Source organism: Amblyomma americanum, chromosome 1, assembly GCF_052857255.1.
Source record: "Amblyomma americanum isolate KBUSLIRL-KWMA chromosome 1, ASM5285725v1, whole genome shotgun sequence".
NCBI classification, from domain to species: domain Eukaryota; kingdom Metazoa; phylum Arthropoda; class Arachnida; order Ixodida; family Ixodidae; genus Amblyomma; species Amblyomma americanum.
Genome location: NC_135497.1, coordinates 100,570,649 through 100,592,589, shown reverse-complemented (window position 1 = coordinate 100,592,589; position 21,941 = coordinate 100,570,649). Strand labels below are relative to the sequence as shown.

Below are 21,941 nucleotides of genomic sequence, written 5' to 3'. Positions count from 1 at the left end.
CTCGGCTGCTGGCCCGAAAGACGCGGGTTCGATCCCGGCCGCGGCGGTCGCATTTCGATGGAGGCGAAATTCCAGAGGCCCGTGTGCTGTGCGATGTCGGTGCACGTTACAGAACCGTCGAAATTATCCGGAGCCCTTCACTACGGCTTCCCTCATAGCCCGAGTCGCTTTGGGACGTTAAACCCGCATAAACCAATAAACCATCCGCGTTTTCTCGCTCTTCATACCCTCTCTCCACTCGGCGGCAGCTGGCGCAGCGCTCCTCCGAACTTACCCAAGCTTCACACAAGATTCTCGGATATGACCGTGTTAAGCAGTGCTTTCGCACCAAAATTACCACGGCAGTAGTACCAGCTTACGTGAATCTATACTGTGTGGTATTATCCTTCAGTGTTTCTCGCAGTTGGCAGTGACGCGTGGTGTATGTTAGCGCAACTGGCTCCATTCAGCGGGTTTCGATTACGCTCCCCGAAGCGTGTATGTTCGGTCGGCGTGTGACAAGCACCGCACATTGAAAATGCCCTGTCCCGCCTCTCGTCGTAACTGGCCTGCTCGGTGAGCTGTCGGAGCACTGCTTCCCACGGAGGACTCTCCCTTCGCATTGTGCTGGGGCGCCGCTGGTTTTCTGCTTGGTCACGGTGGGTTCGACTCCGACGGGCCATTCGCTCCGCCGAGTCGCCCGATAAAGACATCAGCCGTGGAACCCCGCCGCGGAAGGAGAGGCGGCCTCGTGCGCCCGACCGCGGCCCGCCGCACTCTCGCCCGCTGTCTCTTGCGGGGCGGCCGCGCGAAGCTTTCGAAGGAGGAAACATATCTGCCCTACTGTGCGCCGTGTATTCTCCTTTAAAGTCGCATATTTAGGACGGTGTTACACCACCAGTCGAACCTCGTTATCACGAAACGGTTTATGACGAAATAATGGATATAACGAAGGAATGACTATTCCCCTTAGAAGCTGGGTCAACACGGGCTATAACGAAGTAATCGCCGGGCCCCTTCGACTTCGTTATAACGAGGTTCAACTGCATAAACCGAAAATACTTGCAAATAACGAACATGCTGAAGGAGAACCACCGCTTGATCGCATGCGACGTGCGAATATACCGGCTAATTTCTTTCCAGCTGGTCCGGCAGAACCTTTTGAGCGCTCAGTGCTTGGCGGCAAATAAGCATATTGGTTCGCCGAGGCGAGCGCCTGCCACTTGTTGCCAACTCCCCGAGCTGAGCCAACGGGCTTGTACCGCGAGTTTTCCCGCTGGAGACGTCTTTATCCGGGGGAGGAACGCGAGTCTCGGCGGTCCCTCGTTGTGCGCGCGGGTGGGGCTGTCTTGCTGTGGACAAAAGGTCCGCGTGTGGGGCAGCTAATGTCCGCGCCAGCCTCCCGCCGCCACCCCGATCGTACGCGCGGTCCGTTCAAAGGGTGCCATTGTGACTTTCTTCGGCACCAACGATCGATGCTATCGGCCGCTTTCCAAACGTCCTCCGCCTTCTTGTCCATTTTTTTTTCTTTTCCGGCGACCCCGGGGCCAGTGCGACCCGGCTCCTTGTTTTGTGACGGCCGCCTCTGCTTCTGCGCTTCCCTTTTGGGAAACGCGATCTGATGCTTATCGGCGGGTGCCTGAAATGGAGCCGATTTGTTATCGCGTCCTTCCGACTCGCGATGAAGCCGCATCTGCCTGGTGGTGACGGCGGGCTGTGTGGGCCTTTTCCTTCCGACGGTTTGTGCCCATCGCTCGGTCCTGCCCCGAGGTTTTTCCCAAACCGGGCTTATCTCGTGCTGGTTCCCGCCATCTACCGCCGATTAAACAATGGCGTCCGGCCGTGCTGGCCGCGGCAACTGTTCCCTCCGCGTGAAACGGATCCTGGCTCTCGCCGTGTGTATGTATGTGTCGAGACTGGGCGATTTCGTTTCTTCTCTGTTTTTCCCCCTCCCAGCTCGTCCGCGCTGCACCCCTCGCGTCCAGCGCGTCGGCGGCAAGGCGAGCGGTGATTATACACTTACCTGGCCGCCGCGGACCGACGCCGGGTGGAGGACGCATCGCTTTCGGACCGGCCGATTGTGTAATTGTTCACAGTGCGTCTCTCTCCTTTTGGCGGCTTTCGGGGAAGGTCTGGGCGCATCGCCGTGCAAAGGTCAACAACTTGATGGCGCGGCTCCGGAGGGGCGGGGCGGCTCGTTTTGCGATCGGACTCGCTCTCCGCCAGCCCCGTGTGTGCCATTCGGCGTCCGGATCGCGCGCGCTGGCCGCCGCCGACGGGAGGCCGGCCGGGCCGCTCGTTATGAAACAAATTACCCCCCTCCCCTTCTTCACGAAATGCCATTTTCTCGGTGGCGGCCCGGCAAACCCGTTGGCCATAATTCATCTCAATCAAAGGAAAACGACTCGAGCGGGATCCGAGTCTCCTCCCTGCAATTACATCTGCAGTTCAAATGCGCCTTCACGTATCCGATCTCTTGGCGCGCGCCATCGGAAGAGGAGCCCCCCCCCTCCACGCGCGCGCATCCAGTGTCACGCGGCCCCACCGACACCCGGGCGTGCGTTCGCCGGCCGCTGCCCGGCGAGCACAGCTGACCGATCGGCCACGCGACGTCCTGGAGAACAGCGCTTGTCGCTTTGAGATGCTAATGAACGGCCCTTGGCGTTCGCGCACGGAGGAACTCTTCGACCGGCAGCGGAATTGATCTGGTGCTCCTAAATATGCAGCGAAGCTTTAAAAAAGTGGGCCATGTGAGACAGAACGATCTGAAGAGTAGTGTGTTAGTGCCCGAAATAATCCCCCCCCCCCCCCCCTTCAAATTATGGAGCGCTTGTAGTGAAGCTGAACGAAAGGCTATTATCTGGCACTTGAGCCTCTGAAAGTTGGCGTCGGGCCACTCCGAGGCTTCTTTATGGACCAAATATGGCGCAGTGGCTCCTGCTACTGATCACGCGGTCGCTGGTTCGATTTCTGTCCACAGCTGCCGCATTCCGTGTACTGCACGTTAAGGAGCCCCAGGTGGTCGAATTAATCCCGTCCCTCAGAGCGTGCACGTGCAGCTTCCGGGCGTTCAAATTCACGTGCCTAAAGCGTAGACAGTAGCTAAGGGAGGAATGCGTCTCGCTGCAGAACTTGATCGCTCTGGTGTATTCTGTTGAGATTTCTTTCAAGTGCTACATTGCGCGCTTAAGCAAAATTGCTTCTTGAAGATATGCCGTGAACGAAACCGCAGTGTTACATCGATGCATTCACCTGCAACTGCTGCCTATTCTTGACCAGCTGTCGTTTAATTTATTTATTTATTTGCGCCAATTAAACAATACGGGATAGAATACCGATTGAGTGTGACTTGGTGCTACTGCGTAACGCTGCCCAACTGTGAATAATTCAAACCCTGTAGGCTGAACGCTACTTGCCCCCTGTGTTAAATGACGCACGCTCAACATGTTCAGAGCCAGGGAACGAACGCGAGCACCTGCTTAAGCTTGACCGCCGGCGTTGCTTGTTCCGGTCCGGGTAGCTTATTTTGCGCTTCCGGCTGCTCGCGGAGGGTGTTGTTCCCTTGCCGAGTTGGCCACCTGCGATCCGGCGGGTGATTTCCCAAAACGGGCGCGCTTCTGCCGTTGTCAGTCACGCCAACAACGGTGCGAGGGGCGCAGCTGGACGGAGCGGCCGAGGCATGGCTCCGCGAGAACCTCTCGGTCTGTCGAGCGCTGCGCACTGCATCGAGAGGATCAAACAAAACTGCGTGCTGCCGCGTTGGGACCGCTCGAAGCACGTGTTCGGCCGTCTTGTTTGGGCCAGCGGAGACTTGCGGAAAAGCCTGCTTGCCGTATTTTGCATGCAGTCATATAGCATTTTCATCTTTCTCCCTACGGAATTCGAGAACCTTCTTTGGGCGCCAGCAGCGTCATCTCATCCCAGCGCATATTTGCCGTGATGGACTTGGCGCCTAAATCGCTTATGCGTCGATGTTGAAACTTGAAGGTTTCAACATCGCTACGCTATATGGATGCAGGGTTTCCTTTGCGCACTTGGCCGGAGGTACCGCGGCTTGAGCGAGGCTGTGCGAACGGCTTGTGGACAAAATTTGGCGCGGAATGCTCGGAACCGAACTGTCCCCACTCCTGCTACGGGACATGCGGACACGGCCAACTTTAGTAATGCAGAGTCATTGCTCTCTGCGGGTGTGATGTACCCGCCGAACTCTGACACCAGAGTAGACCGGTGTCATCGCTCTAAGCGTATGGTCTGCTCCTGGTGTCCGTTAATAGTTGCTTTACCCCCCCCCCTCCCCTGTCATAACAATTGCTCCCAGGACTGTGCCAGCCGTGTGCTTTTGATGGTCTACTAGTGGGTGGCCGTGTAAAGTTGCCTAAGGCATGGTGGCCTTTGTGCAATTCGCGTTTTAATATTAATGCGCCTTTATGCGGCATGGCCTGTCGCAGAAAAAAAAAAAGAACGCATTATGGGCGCTATATTCGAACTCTGCACACACGAGCAGATACGCCCATTACAGGCGCTTTTTGAAGCTGCGTATAAACGACCACACGAGTAGAGCCGTCTTATACCTTCATCGTCGGTGCCCCTATGTGCGTGAATGAAAATGAGAGGTCGTTGCAGTGTGTGTGTGTGCACGCATTCGGAAGTTGCCACGTTTTGTCGTCTGCCAACCCCGAGCGCAGTGTCTGGAGGGGGGGGGGGGAGGGGGGGGGGGGGGACGCTGGTTCTGTGTGCTTGGCATTCTTGAGGCGCGGCTCGGGCGCCTCCCACTCATGCCGTGCACGCAGGCAGCCGTCGTGGCCGCGGTCGTCCGCTCGGAGCGCGGGCCCAGATGATGGCCCCGAGTACTTATGCATCATTAATTACTTTCGTTAGCCTGAGCGTGCTGGCGCGAGAGGGCGCTGCGAGTCGTCCGCGAGTTTCGGTAGCTCGGTGGCGTGCCGGAGGTGTGGCTCTGCCGTGCCGTATGCGCCGCGGCTCGTCAATTTATTCGGGCCGCCGTTCATTACGGCCGGAGATTCCGCCCCGGGAATGCCCGGAATGCACCCGATTGACCCGGTGCCGCATCGAAGATGACCGAGGATCACACCCTCTTATGTAAATAGTCGCCGCGGCGTGCGAGCCTTTTTCCCGGCCGGCGCATGCCCGGAGAAAGTCGCCCGTCTGTGCTCGTCCGACTCGTCTCTCGTGGAACGCGCTGGGTGGAGCCAGGTGCTGCGTGTCGCGGAGATCATTGATTTATCGAGATCGCTGGCTGCAGCTCTACCCGAGCCCGGTACGAGTGGGGAAGGTCGAAGCCCCAGAGGCGCCCTGTACATACCTTGCGGCTTCTCGCGCTGCGGCGAAGGTGGCTCGCTCGATGTCCCCAGGACGCGTGAGCGACAACCGTGGCTGGAGAATAGGCCTGTTGAGTGGAAAGTCTGACTCACGTGCTCTAATCCACGGTAGAGAGAGAGGTTGGTCAGATGGTTTCTTGATACACAAAAAGTGAGCAAGGGAGGGGAATGCCTCAGAGCGCTTGCCAACGTTTCGACAAGAGAGCTTGTCTTCACGTAGGCGAAGACAAGTCCTCTTGTCGAAACGTTGGCAAGCACCCTGAGGTTTTTCCTCCCTTGTTCACGTGCTCTAATGGGAGGTAGTGAAGTCGGGCCACTGTCGGCCGACTTAACTAGGCCGCTTATTGGGCATCCTAGAGATTTTTTCACGCCGACAGTGCGTCTTGTTTAGTGGGCCACGAGTTTGTTTGGCACTAGGGGAGCAAACTGAACGAGACTGCGCCTGAATTGGCTGTCACTTCTGCGCAGGTACATGTCAACCGGCTGTGCCTGTTTGCGCATCCTGCTCAAGAACTTCGCCTCCGTCATCAAGACGAACATCACTGCGCCGCCGGGCGTCGGGGTGGACATCTCCCGGGAGGAAAGGTGAGAATGTCGGCGGCGATAGCGCACGCCGGAGCCGCGGCGAGGCGACAGTGCGTGCCGCATGCACCGGGGAGAGGGCGACCCCGCCGCCGCCTGGCGGGCCGGCCAAGTGCCGTGAAATCTCTGTCTGGGAGGGGCGAGCAGCGCCGTAATTGTCCGACTGTAATACTGGGCGTGTGTGTAATATATCGTGCACTGCGCGGAGAGGAGTGGCTGCTCGCGGGGCTCTCGGCGGCGCGCACCGTGGGGGCAGCTGTGAAATTCATGAAGGAACGGAACGGAAACCAGATACAGACCGGAGATGTACGACCTGCCGCGAGGCTCGAATTTGTTACCATTAGTTTGGGAGGGGGGAGGAGTGGGCCCCAGAAACGGCGCATCGGGAACCAAAGCGCCCTCGCCATTTTAATTGCGATTGCGATCGCGCGCCGACCACCACTCAGCCCGACGAGCGCCGCCGTTTCTCGCACTCTACCCCCTCTCTCTGGCGGCCCTCCCGTGAGGTGCAATTAGGCGGAGGGTTCGAGTCCCGCGGGCGCCGTTGAGCGGCATAAGTTCCCCAAACACACCCAGGTTACCCAACAGACGGACAGCGGTCATTACTGGGCTGCGAGCGGCACCGCACGCCTTGCTGCGGGCCCCGCCCCCTCCGCCATATCCTCGGTGTTTTTCTCCGCGTCTGTCGCCCTTCTCAGGCTTTGTTTTCGGCGGCTTCATCACCTGTTCGAGGCGCATGGCGTGCGCGCCCTGCCCGAGTCCACGCGCCGGCAGCGGGCCGCACTGTTGCGCGACTTGTCGACCGGATTTTAGGACTGAGCCGTGCTCATCCTCAGGATTCGTTCCCCGCAGCCACGGAGGAAGACTATATAGGAGTGGAAACTCCGCCGTTTGCAGCGACCAGAAAAAGTCACAAGCCCGCGGCGCCACTATCCTGCTGGCGGCCTGGAAATAAACTACTGGAATACAACGTCACGGCGTGCCCGCTGAAGCAAACACCCGTCTCGTCTGCTTGTCGTCTGCTCTGAGCGCGCGCCGCCGGAGCGCCTGCCCGGGCACTGCATTTTTTTCCCCCTGCTGCTTCTACGAGGCGCCGCAAGGCGCCGCCACTGCATGCGCCCACTGTGACTTTATCTGGTCGCCTGCGCTCGCTCGCGCAGACGGGAGTTTCACCTCCTGTATAGTCTTGCTCCGTGCCCGCAGCGCGTGAACTCTCGATAATATTCGGGGAAGTGTGTTCGATGCCAGCGTGAGCGTGTCTCTTCTTCTTGGGCAGGTACAACAAGTGCATGAGCTGCTACAACCAGCTGCTGTCCATCCGGTCGTTCCTGCTCAAGCGGCAGACGATGCAGGGCAAGCTGGGCCACCTCTTCCGCGAGATGCACATCCTCATGCAGGGCCTCGAGTGAACTCCGTCTGCGCACTCAAAAGCAATCCACCACCGACAGTGCCATCGTGTGAATACTTCACCACTCATGGGCCGCCTCGTTGCCTCCCGAGGAAGCTGTGCGGTGCGCCTGTGCCCCCTCCTTCCTTCGTCCCAGTTGTGGACGGAGGGGACTGTCGTCGACGACCGAGGGCGGCCGCCGCTCGCGTCTCACACCGGTGCCTTTCGCGGCGGCGGCCTTAACATAAGGAACACTGCACTGTGATAAGGAAGCCATGTTGTTGCAAGGTGTTTATGTATTGCCATTGTCCGGCTCTTTTAGTTTTATAGCATGGCCGCCATCTTTTTTGCTGTGTGTGACTTTGTATCATTAAAATGTTCAGCAGCTTTTCTTTTCTTTTTTTTCGCGTAGTGAACCAGGCGTTTTGTTGAACGGCCTTCAGGAATTTTCTTGCCTTTTTTTTTAACCTTGTGTCGTCTTACTAAGCATGGATATATAATTCAGCTATTGGGCTATCGCATTTTATATGAGCGCATGAGGCGAGTTTGGTTTTGTTTCGTTTCGCCGAAGTCTCGCGTTCAATTAGTTTAAGGGACGTCGCGAAGTGGAGGTGGAACTGGAGAATGTGCAAAGCGGCAGCGTCCAAGACAGCTTTTCCCGTGATGTCCGATAGGCCCGCTCTTGAGACCTGCTGGGTAAGCTCCTCCCGACTTTTACCTTTTTAGACGTCGTGGGTGGAGTTGGTTGGGGTCGCTGCTGCTGCCATCGCCATCTGGTTTGACGGCCCCGTGCTCCAGGGTTGGTGTGAGTGTGCGGGCGCTCGGAGATTACATTTAGCTATGTTAACTTTTTGATGCGGAAACGACTCGTCATGGTATGGCTGTCTAGCGTGCCGTTATGTAAAAGGCATTCTGCTTTGTACGGTATGTTGTTGGTAACTTTTCCTGCAGATTTGCTTTGCATCAAATTGTGAGTTGTAAATTAATATGAAGTTGACGAAGCAGCACCGCTTACGTCGCCTAGCTGTGCATCTGTTAGCACTTTTAGCTTATTTGTCGCGGCTGTTCATGTTGGATAGGTTGAAGTGTTGTGTTGTGAAGCTGCTTTGCCCCAAGTGTCTGTGAATCAGCGGCGCGCTTTATATTGTTTTTATTTTTGAAGTATGGCTTGATGGAAGAGTTGGGGAATCTGGTTCATAGCATGAATCTGCAGGTTCTCCGATAGATACGCTGTAATTTTTAAGAAGCACGTTATTGCCGCGATGCGTGGATGAAAATGCCGCAGCGTGATTAAATCCTCTCGGCTTCATATCGTCGTGGTTGGAGGTGTGGTGCTCAGCTTTTTCTGCTCGCCCAAACCTTCGCGTAGCTGAATTAAGCTTCTTTTAGTGCTTGTGGGCACTGAACACCAACGTTAGGGGCACATATTTGCCGGTCGAATGGCGCGAAATTTATAGAAGTGCCTTGCTTTCCAGCACTGTTATGCAGCTGGCATTGTAGCTGTCCAAGCTGTGAAGAAGCAACCATGAAAGCGTCGGTCCGCCTTCTAGGCCTATCACGTTCACGTGGAGGACACAAAGCGCATGCGACTGCAGAAAGTGGGCGTCCTAAAGTTGCAGCCTTTGGCTGTTCGGGCATGTATAATATCAGCGTCTCTTAAAACGCGAACAAGACAGCTGAAACAAACGTTCAAACGAGACAGTTTAGCTGAAGGAGAGTGAATGTATTCGTGTACTTCATCTTTAAGTTAACTGGTGCAAAGACCGCTATATTTTTTTCTCCAGCAGCTCTCTCTGTGTTCCTAAGTTTGCGTTTTATTGGACGTTGCCGGTATACATGCATGACGCTGCATGCTCCGGCGGCATCTATGCGTGCGTCCTCAGTGGACACGGGGCAAGGACGGCCGTATGCAGAAGCTGGCCGCACGGGAGCGTGAACACCGGCTCGCTGTGTGAAATCTTCGCCAGCTGGCACATAGCAGTGACGGCCATGCAGTCACGGTTGGTGAAACGCCGCTCACGGTTTGGGGGGGGGGGGGGGGGGGGGCGGAAATTTCGACCACCTGAGGTTCTTTAACGTGCACTGACATCGCACAGTACACGGGTCTCTAGAATTTCGCCTCCATCGAAATTCAGCCGCCGCGGCCGGGATCGAGCCCGCGTCTTTCGGGTCAGCAGCCGAGCGCCGCAACCACTCAGCCACCAGGGCGGCACAAAACGGCGCACATGTCTGCTGTCAGCGTGCTGAGTTACCGGCAGTACTTCAAAAGAAATAAAGGTTCGTTTAGTGAGCTTAGCAGTAAACCAGCTGTGAGTTGCTCGGGAGATGGGTCAACAGTATGTATTTTTGTATGTAATTAGAGGTGTCTGAATGCCCGTAATGTGGTCCCTTTCTTATCGCCGCCACTTGTGGATTGTAAAACGCATTTGTAGCGACATTCGGGAACATGTTTGGAGCCACGACAGTGCGTATAACTACGGTGAATCTGCTCCGCCTGATGTTTTACTTGGCTTGGAGAGCAAATAGTGCGAGCCTTTTTCGGGATTATTTGATGCAGCCAAATCCATGCCACACATCCTATAGCCACTGGTTTTTGATATGATGCTGTGGCACGTTGTCGTCTGGTGGCAGGCTGCGCGCCGCCGCCATCGCAAGTGCTCCGCGATTGAGCGATAGCCGCTATCGTGCCCCGTGTATCGCGCCGTGGCTAGTTATATACCGATCACGTGGAAGCCCTCAGCGTGCTACGGCAGCCGCTTTCTGCAGCGGTTTCACTGCCGCATGTGTGGTCTTGCCCGTGCCGTTCTGCGGTCCTCGCAGCGTTTTGTGTCCTCGTGGTGCAAATACAGTCCTATTTAGGCGCGAAAAAAAAATGACGCAGGCGATCTTTCACTTCGGGACGTAGCAATTCACTCCTTGGGTAACTGCTTTCGCGCGGTCTCACGCCTTGCCGTCATGTTTTTGAGAGCCGAGCTTCGCAAAGCGCGCGTAATCTGATCGCCATGCGGATTTTTCTGGCCTTGTCCTGCCGAGATCACGTGACAACGGTGGCTCTCTACTGCTTTGTCGCGCCGACCTTATACTGTCCTATCGATAGTAGGGAAATTCTGAGGCTGCATTCACAGCACTTTGGTCGGGAAGAGATGCTGGCTTGACGGAACATTGTTGTGGTTGGTTGGCGCAAGAGACGTGGTTGTATCGTCGTGCATAATGCTGCTGGTGGTGAATTCAGTTAACTTTTATCACAGAATTCCGTCGGCAAGGAAGCGATATGCCGAATGGGGTGCTCGCGGGCTACATGCTATCCGTAAAAAGGCATGTAGCTATGGAAACGCTATGGAAACGGTAGATTTGGCTAGTTTTTTTTTTTTTTTATGGCCTTCGACACTGCGGGCTGGGTTGCAGTAACTCGGCTCTTTCGACGCAGCGCTGCTTCGCGAACAGTGTTTCGTTCATTTAAACGCATGAGAGGGGTGGTTACTTTAAAAAATTAATATTCCGTAGATTATCGGTGCATTAGCATGGAATGTACAAAGAAATAATTGCAAGGGTACAACCGCCTCCGCTTTCTCAGCCGATTGGCTGGTCAGTCTGTCAGTTCTCGCGAGGGTGAGAGCACGAGCCCAGATTACAATGTCGTAGCCCAGTCCTGAACGTACTCTGACGCTAAGACTATAGCGCTATGGACGCTTCAGTCTGGCCTGGTCTGTATCGGGCCCGTGGCTGTGCAGCCGGCGCTATTACTGGCTTGAGTCTTGTGTCCCTTGTGAGAAAAAAGTTCTCTCGAACGGTAGCACCAAATCGCGTTCGAATAACAAATTAAATTGGTCGAAGTTGTCAATGCGAGTTCCGCCTGAAAACATTCTGGCGCGCTGGAAAACGCCCGTTCTCTCGCTGCGACATTGGATCGGTAGTGCAAAAGAACGGTTTGGTCACGTGTGCAGCCTTTCGCGGCACTACATGACGACGCTGGTTGGGAATGCGGTGAGGGGTCCGTCGAGGCGAGTCCGTGGTATAGTTATGGAGCCAGCAGTGCAGAAAGCGTGTACTACTGGGGAACGCGGGTATCTGAGGTTAGAAACGTTTACTATAAGGCACGTGGCGTTTTGCGGAAATCCGTTATCGAGCTGTCGTCTGCATCACGGATGCTCGAAGTAGGCTTGATTTTGCTCTTGCCTCGTTTTTTTTTTTTTCTGTCTAGTTTTAAATGTAGTAGCGCACTTGCACAACCTCTGGCTCTGTCGTCTGCTTCTTTGGAGCGTCAAACGTGTAAAATGTTTTGACCCGCGGGGCGTGACACAACCGCAGACGTTTGGTCAGTCCTGTTGCGGCTTTCTGGTGTCTGATTGCTGGGCTGTAAATTCGCTTTTTCTTCGTTGGAATAAATGTGAGAGTGCGTGATTAAGTTAACGTGTGTTGTGGGAATGCAGTGCTTGCTGACTGACAAATCGCGAGTTCACGTGGCCTATATCCGACGCGTTGTCTTGTGTACGTCGTGCGAGGCCGGGCTCCAACGCCGCCCATTTTTTTTTTTTTTTCAAATTCCACGCATGACCCTGTCACGACGTAACAGACACATCAAATAACATGCGCAGAAGCATTCGCCCTTGAAAGCAGTGCGTTGAGTACTATTCAACAAAGCAACGTATGAAACAACGAGATGGAGGTCGGATGGGAGACGTGATGCGAACGCTCGCCTACAGGTGTAGTGCACGGTTGGTAGCGTTTTTGTCGTGTTTTTGTTGCCTTTGGGGTCGTGCACTACCATGTTGAAGTTCGCAGCCTTTACCGGCACTCTGTTACCGCATTGGGCTGAAGTTTGTCGCGCCTTAGCCGGACTGAAAGCCAGCACAGTGTTGGCGTACGGCGCGTGTGTTCAGTTCAGCAGCTATGCACATTGCAAGCTGCGCGGAGTTCGCGGCGCATTCGTCGATTAAAAGCGGCATTTTCCGAGTACTTTGTCTCTTTCTGTAATATTCCTTGTTTTCTGTCATGTTTACCATGTTTCAACACACACTGTGTGATTGCGACTGCGTGACTTTTCCGCGTGGCCGCATGTGGCACAGATGTACTGCCATTTTGGTTGACTGTGTTTCTGAAGCTAAGGTCGGGTTGGCATCGCGATTAGTGGACCTTCGTGGTCACTGTGCCGTTTCAGCTGTCTTTAGCGTGTTTCACATGCAAGCGAAAATGCCAGCGAATCCTGTCCCCGCGACGTAAAAACCTGTTTCGACCCGTCGCGGCGGCTTGGCCGGCCAGAGTGAAGGGGTTCCAACAAGCTGGAAATTTTGGCAGCGACAGCTCCGCCCTCTGACCAATGACTGCGCGCCAGATAAGCCACGTGACAAGAAGAGGATTCGTGCGGGAAAGACAAATGTTTGTTTACTACACGTGCTTCCGACACGCGCGTACGAACTTAAAAAAAAATATTATTGGCATCAAAATAGGTAGTAGTTGATATTTAACAAACAAGAGTTATTTATGTCTTAACAAAATTTGAGCAATCATGGAAAAATAATCCATGAATATTGTCCATGTTGATGGTTGCAAACCACCGGAAACCAACCGCGAGCTCGTATTCTTTGCCAGCAACACTGGGATTTGCAGCGGCAGTAAACGCTCTGGAGCGACGCATCTGAAACGGAATCTTGTGAAAAGCATCGCTGCGCCGAGCCGCTGGTCGCTCAGTTCGCTCAATCGCTTGCATGTGAATCGCCCTTTTGACGTGTTGTGTACAGATGTGTTCGTGCCGGTAGTGAGAAGAGCGACCGCTTGTTTATGTTCGCATTAGGGCTGGGCTCGACTATGATTGATCGATTGAATTCACGTATATCGAACGACCGAAATGTGCCTTTCCAGAATTCTGTGTAGACTATTAATCCGTGTTCTAGGGGATTTCAATTGAGCGTTGTCGATTGCGTAGTTCTAAAAAAAAAACGGCCGTAGGCGAAATGTGTGGTCTTGCTCCTTCCCTAAATGCTTTGCACGCGAGTCGTGAGCCGATTAGCCGATCAATTAATGTCCTTCGATTAATATGGCTGAAATTCAATAGACGCCCAGCCCTAATTCGCACGCGTAGCTTTGTCGATGGACGACGCAGGAAGCGCCCTTTCCTCGAAGGCGCTTTCTGTGAGCCTCTGGTGTGCTATGAGAATTGCCTTACAAGCTGCTGGGAGTACCTTTCGTTACTGGGGTAAAAACCTTTTTCCTAACTTGTTACACATTAGCCAGTTACTGCAACGTGAGGCGTCTCAAGTTTGGATATTACCGTTTTCTGGTCTATCATGCGCTGTTGTTTAGGGTGCGAAGACTCGCAGACGCGGATTTTGCTGGGAAGTGCGTGTCTGGACGGTTGCATCGTTTCACCGTGCTTGGAACTTCTCGTCTTCGAAGCCTGTTGTGTGTGTGTGCTGCGGACAGTCCGCCTATGCGCCTGCTGTGGCATTGTGTGGTGCAGGGGTATCTGTGGTTTATGCATTTGTTCAGAAGAGTGTTTGCGTAGTGTGTGCGTTTGTATGTCGCCTTCTTCAGTGACCTCTGTGAGGTTCTTATGGATGCGAGCGTAGCCATTTGCCGATTCGTAGGGCCAACTTAGTCGCCTCTGGCTTTTCACCAGAAACACATAATTTAACCATTTCACTTTCGGTGAAACGTTGTGCTATAGTGCGCTTCGGGTCACTCTAATCACGATCATAACCATTCCTTTGTAGACTCACCTTGTGTTTATCGCTTTTCATTACGTCTGCCGGACGCAGTTCGTGGCAGATCTCGCCTGTTTTTAATCTGGCAACGGTGCCCCGTCATTGTGCGAGAAAGAGGGGGAAAAAAAGTGAAAATAAACGCGCTGTGACAACAAAGCTCGCTGGTCCTGTGCACCTTTCTGCTGCTGCGTTGGGTTGCCTTTAAACGCTCACCGAACACGAGCACGTCTCGTAAAATGCCGAGACGGCTCACTGCGGCATAACCTTGGATACTCATGCCGTGGAAACTTACCAGACCTGGACTGCTGACGTCGAGCTCGGCCTCAATCTGCTTCTCTCTTCCCTTATAAAAATGGTCTATACACAGTCTATAGACTTCGGAATGACTCTATTGCCTTCCTATAGATATATCTTTTCGTCTTTTCATAGTCTATAGACAAAAGTCTGCTAGAAGTGTATGGCCATAAATCTATAGATTGTCTATAGACTGTCTGTAGGATTTGCATTGTCTATAGACTATACTTTAGGGTTTGTCCATACAGAGTCTATAGACTTTATAGACAAAAGTCTATGGACAGTCTATAGACTGTCTAAATAAATTTTTGTAAGGGTTTGCAGGTAACTCACGATCAATCGTACGTTGTGTATGTGTGGTTTGTTTGTTTTTCTTTTTTTGCATTTTGCTGGCCTGGGGAAATATACACCCGGCCCGCCTGTCCAACATGACGATGCGTCCCACCCATGTCGCACTGACGCCGCATTGGGCGTCGTTCCTGGTTGCGTAATTATGGTGAATGGGTACCAGCTCTGGTGGCCCGTGCTCTTAACAGAATTTCTCGGTTTATTAGCCGCTCATTACAATGAAAACTGCCTGTCGGTCAGCCGTGGAGGAGGCGATATTGAAATCTTTAATTCGCTTACTGTTGGTCGCAGTTTGTTTCCATGAGGCACACACGTTCCAGAGCTAAGTCCTGGCGGCTGGGCGGGATTCACCTAGCTGTCATAGTTCTCTTGGGACGTAACCTTTCGTATACGGGAGAAAGAGCTGCACCTGTGCACGGTTTGGGCTTTTAGTGGTATGTTATCGTTACCTAATTATTTATAGGCCTACGGCATGATGCGCCAGATTCATGGAAATTGGCCGTTTGGCATAACCAAATATATATATATATATATATATATATATATATATATATATATATATATATATATATATATATATATATATATATATATATATATATATATATATATATATATATATATATATATATATATATATATATGAATCGTGGAATCTTTGTGCCAGCGCTCATTATAAGACACGCCCCCTGTTGAGTGAGTGGCACGTATTCCGGTGCGAACCGAACGCGGCGTATTGCGTCCCCGTGCGGTGGAAACACCGCGCATGCACGCGGGACGAACACCGCGGAGCGGGGTCCGTGCCGTCGAAGCTGGGGCGGCGGGTGGCAGCCTGTAGCTGCAAACAGAACCGTTGCAGGGACGCGCCCGGACCCGATTAACGGGACCAATTACTATTGTCGCTGCCGACATTGTGACGAAAGCGCGTCGACGCGGAACGCTGGCCCCGCCGGGGAGCGTGACTCCTGCCAGCGGAGCGGGCTGGCGGCGTTCTGTTTCGCCGAACCTGAAAGGCCGGGGGCGGATCCCCTCGCGTGCGCCTCGGCTGTTTGCGCGCCGGCTGAAGCTAATCGCGCTCTGATGCGCTCGGCAGGCGGCCGCCGATCCGCTCTGCCCTGACGTGTGCGCGCGCTCCTGCAAGACGCGCCTCGCAGCCGGGCTCGGACATCGCGCCTCGGCGGGGATCTCTGGGCGCGCATCCGATTCATCGACCTTCTCTGACCTGCGCGCACTTTCGCTTTCGGGCGCTTCTTTGTTGGGATTCGCGGGCCGACTCGTCCCGAGCATTCGCCGATGATAGATTGCTCGCTGCTCGGTCGCTTGACCTCTTTCACGGGTCGCCAGGACGTTAATCGAGCAACACCGGGACAATGGCTCGTGAAATGGACTTGGGCGCTGTGACCGGACGCCCCTTGGCACCGGCCGGTAAACTTCGGCCACTTTGCGCGTAACTCATTTTCTCCTTGCCTCCCTAGGCATAGTGCTGTGCCAATAGAATGTCTCACATGGGAAATCTCTTCCGACTGTCTTCATTTGATTTCATATCAGGGACGGACGCGCCGCTGTATTGGCGGGCAAACATTCGGGTGAGCAAGCTCTGAACGCCAGTCTTCGCGCGTGTTACAATGCACCGGAGCACCGAGTCGCAGTGGCGTGTGAATGGGCACCACCAGCCTTTGTTGCGCATTGCGTTCCTCGAGGCGGTAAGGATTCTATGCACAAGACGGAAAAGGAGATCTTGTTTAGGCTGCACTCCGTCGCCGAAACCAGCTTTCGAAGATATTTGTCCACAGAGCATCACTTTGCCTTGATGGTCTTGGCGCATGATGGCCTCAGTTGCCTATGTGCCATAAAACAGAACACAACTTTGCCTTGACACATGTCATCTTGCTGCGGGAACAAAATAGGTGACGCAAATGAACGTTTTCAATGCAGTGCTTATTGCTTTTACAGCAATTTTTTATTGCAGTGAATATTTATGAAGTGCGCTGTTTCATGTTTAAAAGAAAAAGATGCTGATGATAACGATCCACAGCCACTATCATTGTCTTCTCCTGAAGATACCGATACTGTTATAGTTAACATCACTCTAGTTAATGATGACATGGCGGCCGGTGACCGCCATGTTCTAGTCGCCGCGATGGCTCGGTGGTTATGGCGCCCGGCTGCTGGCCCGAAAGACTCGGGTTCGATCCCGGCCACGGCGTTCGAATTTCTACGGAGGCGAAATCCTAGAGGCCCGTGTACTGTGCGATGTCAGTGCACGTTAAACTACCCCAGGTGGTCGAAATTTCCACAGCCCTTCACTACGGCGTCTCTCATTGCCCGAGTCTATTTGGAACGTTAAACCCCTAAACCATAAACTATAGTAGGATACAACTTCAAAATAGAAAAGAACTTCATTTGGTAACATTGGGTCGCAGTCCCCGGCGTCTTGTACTACTCCGCTAGCCAACCACAACAGTAAACGAAATTAGCTATTCATAGGTTTATTATTAAAGGGAAACTGCACCGCTTTTTGCAGTATTCCACACTATCCAAGAATTCAAATCTATATAGGCTGTAGGTAAAGCATGCGAAGTGTTTTTCCGCTAGCATTTAAAATAGTGACGCAGCCAACGATTAAATGTTCAGGCTTCTCCTCACAGCACCATAGAAGTGCGAAGAAGCTCGGCGTGACGTCACGGAAGGTAAGATTTCAAATTTCTGTTGCGCCAATCACACCCTGCCGTGCCTAGTTGGAAGCTGCCAAACAACGCTCGGGGGCCTTGGCCTTCAGTTGGTTTTTTTTTTATCTTGAAAGCAACGTTTATGCGTTGGAAATGTATTGATACCTTCGATGACGTCATGATGTGCCCTTGGAGCTGTGCGCTGCGGAGAAGCTTGATGGCCGTGTCAGTTTCAATCGGCGATTACGCCACCATTTCAAACTCTAGCCCAAAAGTACTTCGCATGCTTTACCTGAAAGTTTCACACATTCGACCCCTTTAAGCTCGTCGATTTCTAAAAGCTATGCAGCTGCCTTTTAAAGCGAGGTATCGAAATTCTAGAGCTTATAATTTTTTTTTCTCGTGATTAGTTTCCTGTTTAGGCAACAAGAAGAGTTTCAACAACGGTCTACTTTTTGGTCCTGGAGGAATTCTGTGCGGTGGTCCTGCATGTGGGCGGAGCTTCACTGCAGGCTTAAGTTGTATGCGACTATACGTGGGCTTGGAGTCTCGGATTCCACTGTGTCCATTTTATTGGGCCTTCGGTCCGTCGATTAATTAGGGAAATATTTTAAGAAAACGTTCAGATCCTTTCAAAAAATGTGAAAGTTTTGTGAGAAGTGAGCAAATCCTCGCCACGAACTCGGCGAGCAGGACTTGTCAAGTCGTTGAGACGCAGCTCTTGTTCCGGATCTACATTTGCGACGAATAACCATAAACACGCTTCGGTGCGTCAGCGGTTGAGTCGGTGCTGCCACATTATTCAGTTGTCTCAGTTGCCTTATGCTTTAGGTAGCTGGTAGGTTCCGCGTTCTCGCTGACACCTGGGCCATCCTGCCCTGGGACATTCTGGGACTGCGCACACATATGAGAACAGATGAGATCACAGGGTGGGCTAAAATCTAAAAGAGAAAAAATGATTCTTTATTTCTCTTTGTTAATATTTAATAGTGAAACCCACGTGAACAATGCTGAGTGACTTACCTACTTTTCCGCCAGAAGGGCCGGTTTTCGAAAACAAGTGGTGAGCGGGCACGCCCGATTTCTTTGGAGCTTGCACTCACTTTTACTTCTGCTGTAAAAAGTGATGTAGAAAGCCAAACTGGAAATTTTTCTACGCTCTGCTAATTATTTCACAACAGTCAGGGAAAGCAAAAAAAAAAGGTTGATGATGTGTTTTATTGAACACTGGCACGTTTTTCTTTGTGCTCTTCTTACCTTGTGTGAGGGGCGCGATTTCTTTACTCATTCATTTATTTAGGCAAAAGGCCCTCAGCGGGCATTACATGGGGGGGTGGGGGGATATGATAGAAACCTGCAAACTGTTACACACCAACTGTACACACAGACTACATCGCGGTCAATAAACCGCGTACATGTAAAAAACACTGCGAACGAATATGCTACCATGGTGACGAAACAGTTGTGAAAACGGCAACGTTTCAAGGGTGCGATAAAAGGATGAGTGGTTTGGAATCACTGCTACCTCTCTGAGCTATCTGTTCCAATCTGAAAGGCCCCACTAGGGGCGAAAATCTAGACATCTGGGCCTCGTCAAGCTTTTGTGTAGCTTTTAGCCCAAGAGACCATCCAGTTGTCTTCTGGAAATAAAGATGAAGACATGTTAAACTAGTTAAATTTCTCTGCGGTTATTTTGCATTTTTATATTTTATCCTCCTCGTTGAAGAGTGAAAATATGAGCAAGGCTGTTAAGGCTACGTATTTCCACATACTGGCTACTGACTACGACCCCTTGTCGCGAGCTTTGTTCTAAAGATCCCCGACACTTGGTGTGCGTTCAAGAGCCATAAGTTCATGCCACATAATGTGTCTTCCAGCAACTGTTGCATACCTAGATCATCTAGAGAAGTGTCTCCACAGGTAAACCCAGAATGCCAACGAGTCCTTTAACCACGTCGTCTGGAGGTGCGCACCAAATAATGCCTTCCTTAAAATGCACATCTCCAAATTCCCGCCTTATAAGTTATGAGACGCAGCCCTCATATTCAGTGAGGGCAACATGGCCGCAGTTAACTTCCTGAAGGCTCTTTATTTATCACCGGGAGCTACACAGTAACATCGGATATGGTTGCGTGAGATGTACCGTCGTCGAAAGTATACTTTACTGGGAGAGGTGCTGAACAGGTCACAAAGGAAGCCACAGCAGCAAAAGACAACCTGAGAAACGTCGCATTGACACTGGTACTGACTACTCTACTTAATTTATGTTGCAGAGCATGTTGTTTCTGACAAAAAACTGAAGTAATCATGGTTGTTGTCATTGACCTAAAATATCTTAAGGAGGAGGAGGAAGAAACTTTAGTGACTTCAAAAGATAGCTGGTCCGCTGCTGACGAGTGGGACCCTCATTACGGGGATCCAGTAGCCTGTGCCGCTCTTCGAGCCCAAGTCACCAGTCTTCCGGGTCCGAGCTGGCCAGCACGGCTTCCTATAGGCCTTTTCACTGTTCACAGCTTGACTGAAGGCTCGTGCGTATTGGACTGTGCTGCGCATGCGAAGCAGGTGCCTGTTTGAAACCCGCCAATCAGAACGCTGCTGGCACAGTCCAGGGGTAATATGACTGCGTTCAAAAAGGCAAATGGGGAAAGGGCGGGGGTGGGATTGGAGATCGGAGGATTTGCCGGACAGGTGATGCAATACAAAGATGGGTAGTATAGGTATTGCAGTAGAGGCCCGTGTTTCCATGTTGTGTGGGCTAGTACTTATTTGTGAAGCAGGCTAAGATGTTGGAATATATTAGTTTGGAGTTGACGCCCGATCACGGACCCCCTCTCGCGTTATGTAGAAAGGCGATTTTATTCCAGCTTCATCTCAGTAGAGAACCCAAGCTAGTAAACTAGAATGGTCATCTACGGAATAGCTTTATTTGTTTTTTTATATCATTATTCCAAAGACGCAGAAAAAAAAAATGGTTCTCGGAAAACGGAACCGACAGTCGAGAGACATTGAAGACATGGCAGTCAACTGTCTCAGAGGCCGTGGCTCCCCGACGGCCCTCTGAGAAGTCCTCAAGCCGACAAAACGCTGCCGGGACTGTGCGCGCAGGGCGTGAAAATGGAGTGCATTTCGGAAGTAAGCACAAAGAATTATGGGAAAATTACCATTTAGGTACTTCCGGTTCTAATTTTCTCCCACTACTTGCCTTTTTCTTTTTCATCTCAGTCACCGTACTACATGCTAGCATCGTTTATACACTAATCTATTTGTGCTGCGACATCCCTCGTTCATGAAGCTCACGGAAGGAAGCATGCCACTAATCTACACATGGTCATTACATTTACATGGTCATTACTCCACAGGCTTCGCCTTTAAATTTTCACCTTGTAATAACAACGAGCAGCGACCATGGCCCCGAGCATCGTGTACTTATAGCCCGCGCTAGCGTGCCGTGCGCAGCTCATCAGGAGTGCGGAATCATCGTCCCAAACGCCGGCTGGCTAGTTGCTCGCGCTATCACGTCTCATCCGCCCTTGGACAACAATATGCAGTCATTTCTTGAAGTCTGATGTCCTGAACCAATCGGGCTGCCGACGTTGGCTACGGCGTGGAAGCACCACAGCTTCGTCGCTGACTGGCAGCGACGACTCTCGCGGTGCAACGGAAGCATCGGGTGTGTCAGTTGAATCGCCTGCCGACGGAGGTGGTGAGGCCGGTGCGTTGGTGCCAACAGGTGATGTCGTTTCTTGGCACGCGGACTCCATTGCTGGCATAGCCGATGGCTCTCGAGGCTGCTGCGGAGGTGCACAGGTTCCTGCTGCGGGATCGAGACTGGTCGTGCAAAAGAGGAGCGGAGATGGTCCGTGTGCACAAAGCGGACTTGACCCGTCACGCGCACTATACGTCACTGGGCTGACAACTTGCATTACTATGGTATCGCCCCAAGCGGTGTCCTCGCCACGCACGCACTTCACAAACACACTTTTTTCCCACGGCAAAAGCACGTTCGCAGCCCCTGCCCTTGCCTCTGTGCTGCTTCATGCACCGTTGCTTATCACACATGTCTTGCGCAAAGCTGGGTTTGAGAAAAGACAACTTAAACGTTAAAGATCCCCAGGTGGACGAAATTATTCCGGAGCCCTCTACTACGGCAACTCTTTCTTCCTTTCTGCCGCCGCGGTGGCTGAGTGGTTATGGCGCTCGGCTGCTGGCCCGAAATACGCGCGTTCGATCCCGGCCGCGGCGGTCGAATTTCGATGGAGGCGAAATTCTAGAGGCCCGTGTACTGTGCGATGTCAGTGCACGTTAAAGAACCCGAGGTGGTCGAAATTTCTGGAGCCCTTCACTACGGCGTCTCTCATGGCCTGAGTCGCTTTGGGACGTTAAACCCCCAAAAGCCCAAACTCTTTCTTCCTTTCTTTCACTCCCTCCTTTATCCCTTCCCTTACGGCGCGGTTCAGGTGTCCGCCGACATATGAGCCAGATACTACGCCATTTCCTTTCCCCAAAAACCAATTATTTTTATTAGAAAAGACAACTTTACTCGTGGTTGTCGCTTCAAAAAAAAGCTCGGCTGGGGCCTTCCCAGTCACAGAATGAGAGGTATTCCTGTAAGTCGTCAAAAAGCGGTCTAATCCTCCCTACA

General features: G+C 52.5%; 1 protein-coding gene across 8 annotated transcripts in view; it reads left to right on the top strand.

Moving 5' to 3' along the window:
- Positions 1–14,144, top strand: part of kat80 (katanin p80) — a 170,740-nt gene extending 156,596 nt beyond the window's left edge. For 3 of the 8 annotated variants that reach the window (XM_077646387.1, XM_077646385.1, XM_077646386.1), the window contains 2 exons: positions 5,787–5,903; positions 7,177–7,447. In XM_077646387.1, the coding sequence (XP_077502513.1) occupies positions 5,787–5,903; positions 7,177–7,309 (250 nt within the window). In that variant the 3' untranslated portion in view covers positions 7,310–7,447. Of the gene's footprint in view, positions 1–5,786; positions 5,904–7,176 lie in introns of all 8 variants that reach the window. The other 5 variants (XR_013310730.1, XR_013310731.1, XM_077646391.1 and 2 more) reach the window with 3 other exon arrangements.
- Positions 14,145–21,941: the final 7,797 nt, after the last annotated feature.